The 19,430-nt window shown below is 42.7% G+C and overlaps 1 protein-coding gene across 1 annotated transcript in view; it reads left to right on the top strand.

Moving 5' to 3' along the window:
- Positions 1-19,430, top strand: part of rnf43 (ring finger protein 43) — an 89,185-nt gene that overhangs the window by 30,082 nt on the left and 39,673 nt on the right. The window contains exon 2 of the mRNA XM_062960302.1: positions 4,807-4,929. Within this exon, the coding sequence (XP_062816372.1) occupies positions 4,807-4,929 (123 nt within the window). The remainder of the gene's footprint in view (positions 1-4,806; positions 4,930-19,430) is intronic.

Below are 19,430 nucleotides of genomic sequence, written 5' to 3'. Positions count from 1 at the left end.
GGCAGGCATCCTCAGAGGTTGTGAGGTATGGATAAACTAAGTAAGGAAAGGAAAGAACATATGTCTGTGTAGAGTCCAGGGTGTGGCAAGAGTCCTTTGTCACTGGGAAGCCAGCATTAATGTTTCAGTTAATCACCCTAATTAGCATTGGAAAGGTTTTTGTCTCTTCACTGTCCCATCGACATGGAAGCAACCAATCAACATGGCTTCTTGTTGTGGTGGTTGCTGTTGTGGTTGTTGTAGTTTATATGTCTCTGTTTCTCTTTTTCAATCAACAAAAGGCTCAAAGTGGTCAATCCACCCATTCTTCCATCTAGTGGAGATTGGAGAGATGAAATTGATGGACTCATGGATTATTTCTTTGTTTACCATTTTTGCCCCTTATTTATTTCCCACTTCCTCCAGTGATTTCATGGTATGTGATTTTCCCCCCGCCTTCTTCCCCACTTTATTGTCATCACAACAACCCTTTGAGGTAGTTGTGATGACAATAAAGTGGGGAAGAAGGCGGGAGGCCGGGAGGCGAAAAGACCTCCAGAGAAGGCGAGAAGACCGAGAGGCGAGAGAATGAAAGCGAGAACGAGAGAGAGAGAAAATCTGACTCTCTCGTGGGATTGTGGGGAAAAAATGAATCACATTTCGGTGACCATGAATGGAAAGAAAGTCCGTTCTTGTTTGCCGTGAGGCTTTATGGCGGCCATAAAGTGCATTTATTTCCGTTCAGGTTAAGAAGGCCTCTGTGATGTCAAGTCTTTGGAGCATTTCTTGTGAGAAGAACCACTTTTTCCCGCTGCCAAACTGTCGTCTCTAGTGGACAAAAGGGCCTCTTCTTTGGTGCTCACCTCTTTGGCTTCCTTGTCATAAAACTGAGCTGTTGTTCTTTGGATCCAGGTTGAGATGTTAGCCCATCCATATGGGCTTGACCCCATGAAATCCATCTGTGACTTTAGCCTGTTGTTATAAATGTTGAACAAGTAACTTGTGGAGTAACTTGAGCTCCTTGCCCTTCCAATACTTCTTGTTGTTGATAACAGAATACCGAGAACGTTGTCGCCGTCACTGCTGTCATGTGTCCTTCAAGCCATTTCAAGGGGTTTGGGGGATGAGAGTATTTGTTCATTTATTTACAGTAGTTATACCCCACTCTTCTTACCCTGAAGGGGAATTACAGAATAACAACAACAACAACTACTACTACTACTACTACTATTTTATTCTTATATCCCGTCCCATCTCCCCGAAGGGACCCGGGGCGGCTCACATGGGGACCAAGCCCAGCAATACACAACTACTACTACTACTACTACTACTACTACTTTATTCTTATATCCCATTCCATCTCCCCGAAGGGACCCAGGGCGGCTCACATGGGGACCAAGCCCAGCAATACACAACTACTACTACTACTACTACTACTACTTTATTCTTATATCCTGTCCCATCTCCCCGAAGGGACCCAGGGCGGCTCACATAGGGACCAAGCCCAGCAATACACAACTACTACTACTACTACTACTACTTTATTCTTATGTTCCGTCCCATCTCCCCGAAGGGACCCGGGGCGGCTCACATGGGGACCAAGCCCAGCAATACACTACTACTACTACTACTACTACTTTATTCTTATGTCCCGTCCCATCTCCCCGAAGGGACCCGGGGCGGCTCACATGGGGACCAAGCCCAGCAATACACAACAACAACAACTACTACTACTACTACTTTATTCTTAAATCCCATCCCATCTCCCCGAAGCGACCCGGGGCGGCTCACATGGGGACCAAGCCCAGCAATACACAACTACTACTACTACTACTACTACTACTTTATTCTTATATCCCGTCCCATTTCCCCAAAGGGACCTGGGGCGGCTCACATGGGGACCAAGCCCAGCAATACACAACTACTACTACTACTTCTACTACTTTATTCTTATGTCCCGTCCCATCTCCCCGAAGGGATCCAGGGCGGCTCACATGGGGACCAAGCCCAGCAATACACAACTACTACTACTACTACTACTACTTTATTCTTATGTCCCGTCCCATCTCCCCGAAGCGACCCAGGGCGGCTCACATGGGGACCAAGCCCAGCAATACACAACAACAACAACAACTACTACTACTTTATTCTTATATCCCGTCCCATCTCCCCGAAGGGACCCGGGGCGGCTCACATGGGGACCAAGCCCAGCAATACACAACAACAACAACAACAACTACTACTTTATTCTTATATCCCGTCCCATCTCACCCGAAGGGACCCAGGGCGGCTCACATGGGGACCAAGCTCAGCAATACACAACTACTGCTACTATTACTACTACTTTATTCTTATATCCTGTTCCATCTCCCCGAAGGGACCCAGGGCGCCTCACATGGGGACCAAGCCCAGCAATAAACAACAACAACAACTACTACTACTACTTTATTCTTATATCCCGTCCCATCTCCCCGAAGGGACCCGGGGCGGCTCACATGGGGACCAAGCCCAGCAATACACAACTACTACTACTATTACTACTACTTTATTCTTATATCCTGTTCCATCTCCCCGAAGGGACCCAGGGCGGCTCACATGGGGACCAAGCCCAGCAATACACAATAAAATACCATCACATAAATACATTTAAAACATATAAACATAAAATCATACAATATATTAAAACATACTCAAGCAATAGCTACTAGTCAGAACACACATACGGCAAACATTCAATGCCAATGATACAATTAACAAGGACAGACAACGCAAACAGAGTTAAAGGCAGTTTTTTTTCTTATTTTCTTATTTTCAACATCTTGGAGTCTGTGCTTGACTCCGGCTGTTGCTCCATTTTCTATGCCAATGATGGGCAACCTTTTGCACTTGGTGTGTCAAAATTCACCAAAAAACCTAGCATGAATTGGGTAGTGCGTCACTTCGAGAAAAAAACCATAATTTCGCAATATGTATAGTTTAAATAACAAAAATATATAATCTATATATATAAAAGGGTAATGAAATTTCGGCCTAGGACAAAACAACAAAACTACACATCCTAGAAACACTAAACTTGGCAGCAACCCACTCAGCCCAGGGGACAGGCAGAGTTAGGCCTCACTTAGGCCTCTTCCACACTGCCTATAAATTACAGATAATCAGATTTTAACTGGATTAGATGGCAGTGTAGACTCAAGGCCCTTCCACACAGCTATATAACCCATTTATAATCTTATATTATCTGCTTTAACTGGATTATCTGGACTCCACACTGTTACCCTTTACCTTAACTACCACCAATTCCTCAATACTTTATTTCCCATACTACCATACAGCAACGTGTGGCTGGGCACAGCTAGTTGTAATATATAACTGTATTCATAAATCAAAAACTATTTACTACCATTATTTCCATCTGTGGTACCTCTTGCAGTTTCCATGCTGATTTCTCTCTATTCTAGTTTCAATGTAGTCATGAATAATGAATAATATAAAAATAATATAATAGTAATAATATGATAATATACTACAATAATAATAGAAATTTTATATATATATATATATATATATATATATATATATATATATATATATATATATAAATGAGTGATGGCATCACGGCGACCCACAAAACAACAAAACTACAGGCCCCCCAACCTCGAAATTTGACAACACAACCCATCATCCATGCCTCTAGGTTGATACAACAACAAAAAAAGAAAAATAAAGTCCTAATTAGAGGGAGAGCAATAATTGTTTTTATCCAATTGCTGCCAATTACAAGGCTAAGTTCCACCCACTTGGTCTCCTAGAAACCTACTCAGCCCAGAGGACAGGCACAAGAGTTTGGAGAGACTCTTAAGGGCCATCCAGTCCAAACCTTTCTACTATGGAGCAGGACACAATCCAAGCATTCACAACACACAGACAACGTATAAATACTACACAGGGACATAGACCCCCCTCTACCCTCACCACTTCCACAGTACACAAACAACCAAATGCATACTAAACATAAAGACAACCATACAACAGACATTCAATACCACCACTACCTCAATAATTTCTCACCAACACCACCAGACAACGCCACAGCAACATGTGGCCGGGCACAGCAAGTAAATAAATAAATCTAGTTTTTGATTTTACAAATGAAGCACCAAAACATCATGTTATACAACAAATTTGACAGAAAAAGTAGTTCCATGTGCAGTAATGCTATGTAGTAATTACTGTATTTACAAATTTAGCACCAAAATATCACAATGTATTGAAAACATTGACTACAAAAATGCGTTGGATAATCCAGAACGTTGGATAAGCGAGTGTTGGATAAGGGAGACTCTACTGTATTCACATTTCTGCTTTTGACCTGCTAGGTTGGTAGGTGAGCTGGGGCTGATGGCAGGTGCTCACCCCGACCCGGGCTCGAACTACCGACCTTTCGATTGGCAGGATTTTTCCGCAGCACAACGGTTGAGCCCGCTGTGTTAAGTCTGGCCCATGCTAAGCGATGATTCGAACCCTTGTCTCCAGAGTTGTAGTCCGATGCTGAAACCACAACACCAAAGCCTCTGAAAACACAGCCAGCAAAGTGATTTCAACTCACTTCAGGTTTTTGAAATGTAACTTCATTACATCCTTTGCTATCTCCAGATCAATTTGTGACATTGTTTTTAACTAACTACATTAAAGTTATTCATGACTTCCATTTTTTCAATATTCCTGGTGCATGTGATTGGTTTTGTAGTTACACCCTCCACTTGGTTGTGGCGCAATGTTCCCCCTCGCACTTCAGACCTGACTCCCTTTCTTTTCTCTCCCCAGTTCCACCCTTTGTCTCTGTGCAACACCAGCGAGGATGAGCACACCGTCCCCGGATTTGTCTCCATCGTCAAGCTGGAGCGGCCCGAGAGGGACCTCCGGCCCTGCCTTTCGTTGGCCAACAAGGTACGGATAGGTCCGTTTTCCTCCATATTGCCGTCGATTCTGGGAATTACAGTCAAAAGGGGATTAGCTCTACTGCCTTCAGAGAATTTTAGGGCCCCGGCCGTGAGAGAGTCATTTTTGCCTTCCTGTGTTAAGAGGTTAAGTTCATCTCATTCATTTCCTATCCTCTGTAAGTTATTATTTATGTGCGCCTTTGAATTGCCTCGTACATGGACTCCATGAATTTTGTAGGGTTTTCTTTGTTAAGATAACCTGAGAAGTCATTTTGCCAGTTCCTTTATAGAATCACTAGCTTTGCCCGGCCACGCGTTGCTGTGGCTTATGGGAATCCTTATGGAATAGCAGTGAATAGCCTTGCAGTCTCAAAGCCTGGCCTGGCCCGGGGCTGTGGCGCAGACGGGAGAGCAATGAGTCACTGACCAGGAGGTCATAAGTTCGAGGCCCGCTCGGAGCTATGTTTGTTTGTCTTTGTCCTGTGTTAAAAAGGCATTGAATGTTTGCCTAATATGTGTAATGTGATCCGCCCTGAGTCCCCTTCGGGGTGAGAAGGGCGGAATATAAATGATGTAAATAAATAAATAAATAAATAAATTTTCTGGAGTAGCTGGAGCTTTTTGTTGTATGAACGTAGAGGCATGGATGAGGGGTTGTGCTGCCAAGTTTAGTGTTTCTGGGATGTGTAGTTTTGTTGCTTTGTCCTAGGCCGAAATTTCATTACCCTTTTATATATATAGATAGATGAGATCAGGTGGCTTTAGGCTCCGGTAATGAGACAGTTGTCTTTGCCTTCCTGTGTTAAGAGGTTAAGTTCATCTCATTCATTTCCTATCCTCTGTACGTTATTATTTATGTGTGCCTTTGAATTTCCTCGTACATGGACTCCATGAATTTTGTAGGGTTTTCTTTGGCAAGGTAACCTGAGAAGTCATTTTGCCAGTTCCTTTACAGAATCATAGATGAGATCTGGTGGCTTTAGGCTCCGGCAATGAGAGAACTGACTTTGCCTTCCTTTGTCAAGAGTTTAAGCTCAGCTTGATTTCCACATTAATATGACTTCAAGTCTCTTGTTGACGTATGGCGACCTAATGGAAATTGTAGGGCTTTCTCAGAAAAAGGAAGGCTCTGAGGTGGTTTTACCATCTGAAAAATTGGCGGGTATTTGTTGGCAGTCTCCCATCCAAGTCCTAACCAGGGCTGACCCTGCTTCTAAAAGAAGATCTTATCAATAATGACACTGATTCATATGCTTTTTAAAGAGCTGTGTCCGCTCTCCTTTCAACAATTTCATTCCCCTTCTCGTGGTATGAGCGTTTCAGATGTTAATGATACCACAGGATGATCAATCAGGGCATGAGGTTAAACCCTTGTGCCGGCTGGACTGCTGACCTGAAGGTTGGGTTGCTGGCCTGAAGGTTGCCAGTTCGAATCCGCGAGATGGGGTGAGCTCCCGCCTGTCAGCTCTAGCTTGCGGGGACATGAGAGAAGCCTCCCAGCAGGACGGTAACACATCTGGGCAACGTCCCCTGGGCAACGTCTCTGTGGACGACCAATTCTCTCACACCAGAAGCGACCTGCAGTATGTTCTCAAGTTGGGTGAGCTCCCACCTGTCAGCTCTAGCTTGCGGGGACACGAGAGAAGCCTCCAAGCAGGATGGTAACACATCCGGGCAACGTCCCCTGGGCAACGTCTCTGTGGACGACCAATTCTCTCACACCAGAAGCAACTTGCAGTGTGTTCTCAAGTAGGGTGAGCTCCTGCCTGTCAGCTCTAGCTTGCGGGGACATGAGAGAAGCCTCCAGGCAGGATGGTAACACATCCGGGCAACGTCCCCTGGGCAACGTCTCTGTAGATGACCAATTCTCTCACTCCAGAAGCGACCTGCAGTATGTTCTCAAGTTGGGTGAGCTCCCACCTGTCAGCTCTAGCTTGCGGGGACATGAGAGAAGCCTCCCAGCAGGACGGTAACACATCCGGGCAACGTCCCCTGGGCAACGTCTCTGTGGACGACCAATTCTCTCACACCAGAAGCGACCTGCAGTATGTTCTCAAGTTGGGTGAGCTCCCACCTGTCAGCTCTAGCTTGCAGGGACACGAGAGAAGCCTCCAGGCAGGATGGTAACACATCCGGGCAACATGCCCTGGGCAACGTCTCTGTAGATGACCAATTCTCTCACACCAGAAGCGACCTGCTGTATTATTGTTATTAATATTAATATTATTGTTGTATTGTTGTGTATTGGCATTGAATTCTGCCAGTTTTGTAAGCTGCCCTGAGTCCCTTCGGGTGAGAAGGGCGGGATAGAAATGATGGAAATAATAAATAAATAAATAAATAAATATTATTAATACCCATTGGCACACATCAGTTATCATGGGGAAGCACTTCTCTCTCAGACTCAGCTAAGGGTCTTAGAACAACCATCGTTATTTATATTAATATTATTATTAGCACCCATGAGTACACATCATATGTCATGAGGAAGCAGACCTTTCTCAGACTCAGCTTAGGGTCCCAGAATAACTATTGTTATTAATATTATTATTAACACCCATTGGCACACAACAGTTATCATGGGGAAGCACTTCTCTCTCAGACTCAGCTAAGGGTCTTAGAACAACCATCGTTATTTATATTAATATTATTATTAACACCCATGGGTACACATCAGATGTCATGAAGAAGCAGACTTTTCTCAGACTCAGCTTAGGGTCCCAGAACAACTATTGTTATTTATATTAATATTATTATTAGCACCCATTGGCACACATCAGGTATCATGGGGAAGCATTTCTCTCTCAGACTCAGCTAAGGGTCTTAGAACAACTATCATTATTTATATTAATATTATTATTTACACCCACGGGTACACATCAGATGTCATGAAGAAGCATACCTTTCTCAGTCTCAGCTTAGGGTCCCAGAACAACTATTGTTATTAATATTAATACTATTGTTAACACCCATTGGCACACATCAGTTATCATGGCGAAGCACTTCTCTCTTAGACTCAGCTAAGGGTCTTAGAACAACTATTGTTATTTATATTAATATTATTATTAACACCCATGGGTACACATCAGCTATCATTGGGAAGCACTTCTCTCTCAGACTCAGCTAAGGGTCTTAGAACAACTATCATTATTTATATTAATATTATTATTTACACCCACGGGTACACATCAGATGTCATGAAGAAGCATACCTTTCTCAGTCTCAGCTTAGGGTCCCAGAACAACTATTGTTATTAATATTAATACTATTGTTAACACCCATTGGCACACATCAGTTATCATGGCGAAGCACTTCTCTCTTAGACTCAGCTAAGGGTCTTAGAACAACTATTGTTATTTATATTAATATTATTATTAACACCCATGGGTACACATCAGCTATCATTGGGAAGCACTTCTCTCTCAGACTCAGCTAAGGGTCTTAGAACAACTATCATTATTTATATTAATATTATTATTTACACCCACGGGTACACATCAGATGTCATGAAGAAGCATACCTTTCTCAGTCTCAGCTTAGGGTCCCAGAACAACTATTGTTATTAATATTAATACTATTGTTAACACCCATTGGCACACATCAGTTATCATGGCGAAGCACTTCTCTCTCAGACTCAGCTAAGGGTCTTAGAACAACCATCGTTATTTATATTAATATTATTATTAACACCCATTGGTACACATCAGATGTCATGAAGAAGATCTTTCTCAGACTCAGCTTAGGGTACCAGAACAACTGTTGTTATTAATATTATTATTAACACCCATTGGCACACATCAGTTATCATGGGGAGGCACTTCTCTCTCAGACTCAGCTAAGGGTCTTAGAACAACCATCGTTATTTATATTAATATTATTATTAACACCCATTGGTACACATCAGATGTCATGGAGAAGCAGACCTTTCTCAGACTCAGCTTAGGGTACCAGAACAACTATTGTTATTAGTATTAATATTATTATTAACAACCATTAGTACACATCAGCTGTCATGGTTACGCAGCCCGAAACGAAAAGAAAACGAGAGCGAGCAGCTTTCTCTTTTGTGTCGCCTTTTGTTTTATCCGAAAATGGCATCTTTCGTTTTGTGCATCTGAATAGACGAATGAAACAAATACCGTGCACATCACTAATAACTACCATTAAAAGGCTAAAGAGAAACAAACAAAAAGCCGTGCGCGTTGTTGTGTAAATGCACACAAGCAGAGATATGATTCTATGATTCTATGTTCCACAGTTTTCTGTCTCAAAAACCCAAGAGAGACAACCACTTAATTTCTCAGGAGACACTGCCGGTTTGGGCAAGCCAAGAGGGCCGGAGTCGGTTCGTCATCCAGTTCAGGGCGAACTGGGATTTTTGGAAGGAACTTGGCTGAGTTGCAAGACGCGGCAGAGTAATTTACGCCTCCCTTTGATCTCTCAAACTCCGGAGGAGACGCCCGCCCGCCTCTTACTGAACATGAGACCTTCTCTTTCTCGCAGCAAAAGAAGATCTTTTTTTTCCCCCTTTTCAAAGCTGACATCTGATCGTAAGTCAACCGGCAACTTGAAGGCATGAACACACAAGAGCTAAGCTGGGTCCCTTTCCCACCACAAATGCTGCAAACTAGAACCTCTAGAGTATGGGGGAGATGGGCTTATTAAAAGTGCCCATCCTGCTGGGAGGCTTCTCTCGTGTCCCCGCAAGCTAGAGCTGACAGGCGGGAACTCACCCGACTTGAGAACATACTGCAGGTTGCTTCTGGTGTGAGAGAATTGGTCGTCCACAGAGACGTTGCCCAGGGGACGTTGCCCGGATGTGTTACCGTCCTGCTTGGAGGCTTCTCTCGTGTCCCCGCAAGCTAGAGCTGACAGGCGGGAGCTCACCCAACTTGAGAACATACTGCAGGTTCTTCTGGTGTGAGAGAATTGGTCATCTACAGAGACGTTGCCCAGGGCATGTTGCCCGGATGTGTTGCCATCCTGCCTGGAGGCTTCTCTCGTGTCCCCGCAAGCTAGAGCTGGCAGGCGGGAGCTCACTACAATAATACAGTAGAGTCTCACTTATCCAACATTCGCTTATCCAACGTTCTGGATTATCCAACGCATTTTTGTAGTCAATGTTTTCAATATATCGTGATATTTTGGTGCTAAATTCATAAATACAGTAATTACTACATAGCATTACTGCGTATAGAACTACTTTTTCTGCCAAATTTGTTGTCTAACATGATGTTTTGGTGCTTAATTTGTAAAATCATAACCTAATTTGATGTTTAATAGGCTTTTCCTTAATCCCTCCTTATTATCCAACATATTCGCTTATCCAACACTCTGCTGGCCCGTTTATGTTGGATAAGTGAGACTCTACTGTAGTAATATTAATAACAATAGGACTCTGGGGAAGACCCAAAGGTTTTTCAAGGTGTTGAAATGCCCCCCGTGTGCCGCGATTTTCACCCCTCTAACCGAGCCGGGCCGGGATGAGCCACGGAAGCCCTCCCATTGCTGCCAATAGTCTGAAAATTTTTGTTTTTTCGTAAGCGAGACGAAAAGTCTATTTGTATAGACGCATATAGGGACAAATACAAAACTGATACAAAACGAATGGAACTAAACAAAACAAATAGCGATTCCATACAAATGCAAACCACTAGTAGCTATAGTATAACAAGGAAGAGAGAATTAGGGGAGCTTTAGGGTGAACTAATCTACCGTTCTTAATGCCGTTGCTGTGCTCGTTTCATGGAGAATTTACTCCCAGAAATGGCTAAGGAAAGGTTCTCTTACCAAGAAAACCCTGTGATAAGGCAGAAAGGATGGCCTAAATACCAAAAAAAAAACAACAACTGACATGTAGGAATGGCCCTGTGGCCTAAATACTCTCAAGGCACCAGATCCCATCTGATCTTGGATGGCAAACAGCCCTGGCTAGTACAGGAACAAACGGGAGACTGCCAAGGAATTCCAGGCATTCTAGGCTGAGCAACCTCCGAGGATTCCTTGTCTGAGAAAAACCCTCTGATGGTCGGACCGTCACGGTCATAGAATCATAGAATAGCAGAGTTGGAAGAGACCTCATGGGCCATCTAGTCCAACCCCCCGCTAAGAAGCAGGAAATCGCATTCAAAGCACCCCTGACAGATGGCCATCCAGCCTCTGCTTAAAAGCCTCCAAAGAAGGAGCCTCCACCGTCATGGTCGGACTGTCACGGTCCACAATTTTACTGGTGACTTGATGGTACGTACTGGTGATTTGATGGTACAGTAGAGTCTCACTTATCCAACATAAACGGGCCAGCAGAGTGTTGGATAAGCGAATATGTTGGATAATAAGGAGGGATTAAGGAAAAGCCTATTAAACATCAAATTAGGTTATGATTTTACAAATTAAGCACCAAAACATCATGTTAGACAACAAATTTGGCAGAAAAAGTAGTTCTATACGCAGTAATGCTATGTAGTAATTACTGTATTTATGAATTTAGCACCAAAATATCACGATATATTGAAAACATTGACTACAAAAATGCGTTGGATAATCCAGAACGTTGGATAAGCGAGTGTTGGATAAGTGAGACTCTACTGTATTTGTCATGGTTTGAGTATTCCTACTTGACTTTGGAAACCCACTGGGTTACCGAGAGAAAATCACACAACTAGAAACAACTCTAAGGGGCAGAAGAAGAATAGAAAGAGGAAGAGGAGGAATGACTTGAAGGCACGCAACAGCAACCGCAAACAGAGGTCATGCTGTTGTCGAAGACCTCACAACCTCTGAGGATGCCTGCCATAGATGTGGGAGAAACTGCTTCCCGGAACATGGCCATACAGCCCAGAAAACTTACAGTAACCCAGAAGTTTTTTGTTTGTTTTTTTTCGTGTCAGGAGCAACCAAAGTTGCTTCTGGAGTGAGAGAATTGGCTGTTGTGTGTTTTGATGTTTTACCATCCTTGTGGGAGGCTTCTCTCAGGTCCCCGCATGGAGCTGGAGCTGAGAGAGGGAGCTCATCCGCACTCTCCCCGGGTGGGATTCGAACCTGGTAGCCTTCAGGTCAGCAACCCAACCTTCGAGTCACGAGGCTTTTATCCCCTTGGCCACCGGAGGCTCCGTACCCAGATGTCATACTCGCAATGGAACAGAAGGCCAGGTGTGCTTCCGGAGAGGTTGTTTTGGCCTTAGAATCATAGAAGAGTAGAGTTGGAAGAGACCTCATGGGCCATCCAGTCCAACCCCATTCTGCCAAGAAGCAGGAAATCGCATTCAAAGCACCCCCGACAGATGGCCATACAGCCTCTGTTTAAAAGCTTCCAAAGAAGGAACCTCCACCACAGTCCGGGGCAGAGAGTTCCACTGCTGAACAGCCTTTCTCACCGTGAGGAAGTTCTTCCTGATGTTCAGGTGGAATCTCCTCTCTTGTAGTTTGAAGCCATTGTTCCCTTGTGTCCTAGTCTGCAGGGCAGCAGAGCCTTATTTATTATTTATTTCCAATATTTCTACCCCGCCCTTCTCCCTGAGGGGACTCAGGGCGGCTTACACAACTGGTAGGATCACTACCAGTACATCATAAGACAATAAAATAAGAATAAAACAGTTAAAATAATTAAATAACATAGTAAAATACAATATATAAAAATTTAAAACAATGCAACACCAAATATACCGTTTCCCCGAAAATAAGACATCCCCAAAAAATAAGACCTAGTAGAAGTTTTGCTGAATTGCTAAATATAAGGCCTCCCCTGAAAGTAAGACCTAGCAAAGGTTTTGTTTGGAAGCATGCCCGCGCCCACCAAACAAAACACCATACCGTGTTTCCCCGAAAATAAGACAGTGTCTTATATTATTTTTTGCTCCCAAAGATGTGCTAGGTCTTATTTTTAGGGGATGTCTTATTTTTTCCATGAAGAAGAATTCACATTTATTGTTGAACAAAAAAATGAACATTTATTCTATACTGTACAGTAGTTGTCATCACAAACCAACATAACCAAACCAGACAAACTATGAACTCCTGTCAAGAATTTCTTGTTACTACTGTATAAATATAAATAATATAACATTTTAATATATTATTATCATTATTTCCATGTACAACTGGTATGTACATTTACCGATCCTGCAAGTTCTGGTGTTTTGTTTGACGGGCGCCGGGCATGCTTCCATACAAAAACTTGGCTAGGTCTTACTTTCAGGGGAGGCCTTATATTTAGCAATTCAGCAAAACCTCTACTAGGTCTTATTTTTTGGGGATGTCTTATTTTCGGGGAAACAGGGTAGCATGCAGGATTGGTAAATGTACATACCAGTTGTATATGGAAATAATGGTAGTAACAAGAAATTCTTGACAGGAGTCACCGTTTGTCTGGTTTAGTTATGTTGGTTTGTGATGACAATTACTGTACAGTATAGAATAAATGTTCATTTTTTGTTCAACAATAAATGTGAATTCTTCTTTATAGAAAAATAAGACATCCCCTGAAAATAAGACCTAGCATGTCTTTGGGAGTAAAAAATAATATAAGACACTGTCTTATTTTCGGGGAAACACGGTATATACCAATCATCCATCAGACCTTGTGCAAAAGCCTTAATCCGATCCATGTCAATGCTAACTGAGCTCATTCATTAAACGCTTGCGCGCATAGCCAGGTCTTCAGCTTCTTCCTGAACCCCAAAAGGGATGGAGCCTCCCGGATGTCACTGGGGAGGGAGTTCCACAGCCGAGGAGCCACCACCGAGAAGGCCCTGTCTCTCGTCCCCACCAGCCGTGCTTGTGAGGCCGGTGGGATTGAGAGCAGGGCCTCCCCGGATGATCTTAAGGTTCTCGTGGGCTCATAGGATCTAACCCTGCCAAGACACAAGTGTGTGCTTTCCACCTACGTAACCGCGAAGCCAACAGGAAACTGAAGGTTACTTGGGAAGGCCAAGAGCTCGAACACTGTTTCCATCCGAAATACCTTGGTGTCACCTTAGACCAGGGGTCCCCAAACTAAGGCCCGGGGGCCAGATGCGGCCCTCCAAGGTCATTTACCTGGCCCCTGCCCTCAGTTTTATAATATAATATTTTTATATCAGTTTTAATAATATTATATTATATTATATATACAGTAGAGTCTCACTTATCCAACACTCACTTATCCAACATTCTGGATTATCCAACGCATTTTTGTAGTCAATGTTTTCAATACAGCGTGATATTTTGGTGCTAAATTCGTAAATACAGTAATTACTACATAGCATTACTGTGTACTGAACTACTATTTCTGTCAAATTTGTTGTATAACATAATGTTTTGGTGCTTAATTTGTAAAATCATAACCTAATTTGATGTTTAATAGGTTTTTCCTTAATCTCTCCTTATTATCCAACATATTCGCTTATCCAACATTCTGCTGGCCTGTTTACGTTGGATAAGCGAGACTCTACTGTACATATAATATTGATAGTAATATAATGTAATACAATATAACACTAATAATAATACCATATAATAATATTAATTATATATTCTATATTGCATATAAAATTACTAATAATATTACAGTATAGTGGTATAGTTCAATATAGTAATATATAATGCTAATATTGTTCTATGCTAAACTATAATATATTGTATATACATATAAATTGTAACCCGCTCTGAGTCCCCTTCGGGGTGAGAAGGACAGTATATAAATGTAGTAAATAAATAAATAATAATAAATAAAATTTTGACTTAGGCTCGCCCAAAATTTGAAATGACTTGAAGGCACACAACAACAATAATCCTAATTAACTTGACTATCTCACTGGCCAGAAGCAGGTCCACACTTCCCATTGAAATCCTGATCAGTTTGAGTTGGTTAAAATTGTTTTTATTTTTAAATATTGTATTTTTCTTTCATTGTTGTTGTTGTTGTTGTCTTTGCACTACAAATAAGACATATGCAGTGTGCATCGGAATTTGTTTGTATTTGTTTCAAATGATAATCCGGCCCCTCAACAGTCTGAAGGATTGTGGACCGGCCCTCGGCTTAAAAAGTTTGAGGACCCCTGCCTTAGACCGAACACTAACATATAGGAAACACTGCATGAACACCAAGCCAGGATATCTGTGGGTTAGCAATCTTGCCAGTGTATTGGAGCGTGCCCTAGTTTTGATCGCGCAAGATTGGGAGTGTGCCAGCCAAGAGCCAGTTTCTGAGTATACTAAGCCTAGGTATGTAAAAGAGCTCACCTGTTCTGTGCACTCTGCATCTAGAACCCATTTGTGTCTAGATGGGTGCTTTCCAAAAACCATGATTTTTGACTTGGATTTGTTTATTGTCAGCTCGTTTTTGTGGGCGTAGGTGTTAAGTTTAATCAATAGTCTTCGTAATCCTATTTGAGTACTAGACATCAAAACCATATCATCCGCGTATAGAAGGGTATTTATGTGTCTGTTACCTATTTTAGGCATGTGGACCTCGGGGCTGCTGAGGTGCTCTGGCAGGTCATTGATATAAAGGTTGAAAAGTAAAGGGGCCAATAAACATCCTTGTCTTACACCTTTGCAAGAATCTATTTTCTTTGTCAAGGCACCGTTGATTGCCATTCTAACCTGGGTATGGTTATTGGAGTATAAACTTTTGACCAGGAGTAGTAGTCTACGGTCTATTCCATGTACTGTTAATTTTTGCCATAGGAGCTCTCTGTTGATACTGTCAAAGGCTGCTTTTAAGTCAATGAAAGCAACATAAAGTCTGCTCTTTTTTTTTTAGATGTTTATATATTAGGTGGTTTATGACAAAACAGTTATCCATGGTGGATCTTCCTGATCTGAAGCCGGCTTGTTCTTCTGGCAGGATTTTATTTTCATATTCCCAAAGTTCTAATTTAGAAAGAAGCACTTTAGAGTAGATTTTGGCCACTATATCTATTAGGCTGATAGGTCTGTAGTTTTTTGGATCTTTTTTACACCCTTTTTTGTAAATAGGGATAATTATTGCCAATTTCCAACCTGTAGGAATATTGGCAGTGTTATTTATGTGATTACATAGACCTGCTATTAAGGGGGCCCACCAGTCAGGGTTGGATTTAAATAACTCTGGTGGTAAAAAGTCTTCTCCGGGGGCTTTATTGTTGTTAAGGCTTTTGATTATACCCTTTATTTCTTGTGCAGTAGTCGGGGTCCAGTCTGGCAGATTCTCAGGGCTTTCTATATTAGGAGTAATATATTTCTTTGGAAGGGATGAAGGGGCAAACAGTTCTGAGTAGTAGTTCTCCCAGTTTGCTGCAGGAATAGGGGCATCAAATGCATATTTCCTTTCTTTGAGAAGTCCAGCTACTGAGTTCCAGAAGAGGACTGTGTTCCTCCCTTTAGCTGCGAGTTCTAACGCGTTCCAGATGGAAATTGAGTGGTTTTTCTTTTTCGCTCTAATGGTTTGCTTATATTTCCTTCTCAGTTCTAACATATTGTTATGTTCAGTCTTAGACTGAGACCCCTGCACCTTTCTCATTAGGCTTTTAAGTCTTTTCCTAATGGATTGGCAATCAGTATCAAACCAGTCCGCTCTATTTCTTTTGGTAATTAATGGGGTAGCATTCTCAGTTAAATGGTTTTTTAGTTGGTCACATATATTCTCGAATGCTGAGTTAACTGCCGTCCAATGGGATGAGGGGGCTTGAATTGTGGCTGACCAATGTGCAAAGTCTATGGAATTAAGGGACTTGTTTATCGTTTCAAATGATAATCCGGCCCCTCAACAGTCTGAAGGATTGTGGACCGGCCCTCGGCTTAAAAAGTTTGAGGACCCCTGCCTTAGACCGAACACTAACATATAGGAAACACGGCATGAACACCAAGCACAAAGTAGCTGCACGCAACAACATCCTGCGGAAACTGACTGGCAGCGCATGGGGTGCAGACCCACAAGTAGTAAGAACCTCAGCCCTGGCCTTGTCTTTCTCAACGGCAGAGTATGCCTGTCCTGTCTGGCACAAGTCTGCCCATGCAAAGCAGGTGGACACAGCACTGAATGAAACATGCAGAATCATCACAGGATGCCTTAAACCTACACCTGTTGATAAACTCTACAACAGGGGTCCCCAAACTAAGGCCCGGGGGCCGGATGCGGCCCTCCAAGGTCATTTACCTGGCCCCCACCCTCATTTATAATATAATATTTTTATATCAGTTTTAATAATATAATATATTATATATACATATGATATTGATAATATTATCATGTTATACAATGTAATACTAATAATAATACCATATAATAATATTAATTACATGTTATATATTACATATAATATTACAGTATAGTGGTATAGTTCAATATAGTAATATATGATGCTAATATTGTGCTATGCTAATAATATAATATACTAGCTGTGCCCTGCCACGCGTTGCTGTGGTGAAGTATGGTGGTATGGGAAATAAAGTATTGAGGAATTGGTGATAGTTAAGGTAAAGGGTCCCCTGGGCTGTGGGTTGCTAGGAGACCAAGTGAGCGGAGCTTAGCCTTCTAACTGGCAGCAATTGGATAAAAACAATTATTCCTCTCCCTCTAATTAGGACTTTATTTTTCTTTTCTTTTTGTTGTATCAACCTAGAGGCATGGATGAGGGGTTGTGATGTCAATTTTCGAGGTTGTGGGGTGTTTACTTTTGTTGTTTTGTCCGCTGCCGTGATGCCATCACTCTTTTATATATATAGATTGTATGTACATACAGCTGCTCTGAGTTCCCTTCGGGGTGAGAAGGGTGGGATATAAATGTAGTAAATAAATGTAGTAAATGAATAAATAAATAATATTAGACTTAGGCTCAGCCACTTGACTTGAAGGCACACAACAACAACAACAACAACAATCCTAATTAACTTGATTATCTCATTGGCCTGATAGGTTTATGTTGGTTAAAATTGTTTTCATTTTAAAATATTTTATTGTTCTTTCATTGTTGTTGTTGTTTTGCACTACACATAAGACATGTGCAGTGTGCATAGGGATTTGTTCATATTTCTTTTTCAAATGATAATTTGGCCCCTCAACAGTCTGAAGGATTGTGGACCGGCCCTCGGCTTAAAAAGTTTGGGGACCCCTGCCTTAGACCGAACACTAACATATAGGAAACACTGCATGAACACCAAGCACAAAGTAGCTGCACGCAACAACATCCTGCGGAAACTGACTGGCAGCGCATGGGGAGCAGACCCACAAGTAGTAAGAACATCAGCCCTGGCCTTGTCTTTCTCAACTGCAGAGTCTGCCTGTCCTGTTTGGCACAAGTCTGCCCATGCAAAGCAGGTGGACATAGCACTGAATGAAACATGCAGAATCATCACGGGATGCCTTAAACCTACACCTGTTGATAAACTCTACAAGTTAGCTGGCATTGCCCCTCCTGACGTGCGACGGGAAGTTGCTGCTAACGGTGAGAGAAAAAAGGTCGAACATTGTGAAAGCCCCCCACTGCATGGCTATCACCCTCCTCCCACCAGACTCAAATCTAGGAAGGGCTTCATGAATCATAGAATCATAGAATAGTAGAGTTGGAAGAGACCACATGGGCCATCCAGTCCAACCCCCTGCTAAGAAGCAGGAAATCACATTCAAAGCACCCCCGACAGATGGCCATCCAGCCTCTGCTTAAAAGCCTCCAAAGAAGGAGCCTCCACCACGGCCCGGGGGAGAGAGTTCCACTGTCGAACAGCCTTTCTCACAGTGAGGAAGTTCTTCCTGATGTTCAGGTGGAATCTCCTTTCCTGTAGTTTGAAGCCATTGTTCTAGTCTCCAGGGCAACAGAAAACAAGCTTGCTCCCTCCTCCCTAGGACTTCCCTTCACGTATTTGTACATGGCTATCATGTCTCCTCTCAGCCTTCTCTTCTGCAGGCTAAACATGCCCAGGTCTTTAAGCCGCTCCTCATAGGGCTTGTTCTCCAGACCCTTGATCATTTTAGTCGCCCTCCTCTGGACGCTTTCCAGCTTGTCAACATCTCCCTTCAACTGTGGTGCCCAGAATTGGTCACAGTATTCCAGGTGTGGTCTGACCAAGGCAGAATAGAATAAGGGGGAGCAGGACTTCCCTGGATCTAGACGCTATTCCCCTATTGATGAGGCCAGAATCCCATTGGCTTTTTTAGCAGCCGCATCACATTGCTGGCTCATGTTCCCCTTCCTCCCCACGAGGACTCCAAGGTCTTTTTCGCACACACTGCTGTCAAGCCAGGCATCGTCCCCCATTCTGGATCTTTGATTTCCATTTTTTCTGCCGAAGTGAAGTATCTTGCATTTGTCCCTGTTGAACTTCATTTTGTTAGTTTTGGCCCATCTCTCTAGTCTGTCAAGATCGTTTTGAATTCTGCTCCTGTCTTCTGGAGTGTTAGCTATCCCTCCGAGTTTGGTGTCATCTGCAAACTTGATGATCGTGCCTTCTAACCCTTCGTCTAAGTCGTTAATAAAGATGTTGAACAGAACCGGGCCCAGGACGGAGCCCTGCTTGTGGCACTCCACTTGTCACTTCTTTCCATGATGAAGA

Source organism: Anolis carolinensis, unplaced genomic scaffold (genome assembly GCF_035594765.1).
Source record: "Anolis carolinensis isolate JA03-04 unplaced genomic scaffold, rAnoCar3.1.pri scaffold_7, whole genome shotgun sequence".
NCBI classification, from domain to species: domain Eukaryota; kingdom Metazoa; phylum Chordata; class Lepidosauria; order Squamata; family Dactyloidae; genus Anolis; species Anolis carolinensis.
Note: the sequence above shows the minus strand (reverse complement) of the source record. Positions and strands in the feature narration are given on the sequence as shown.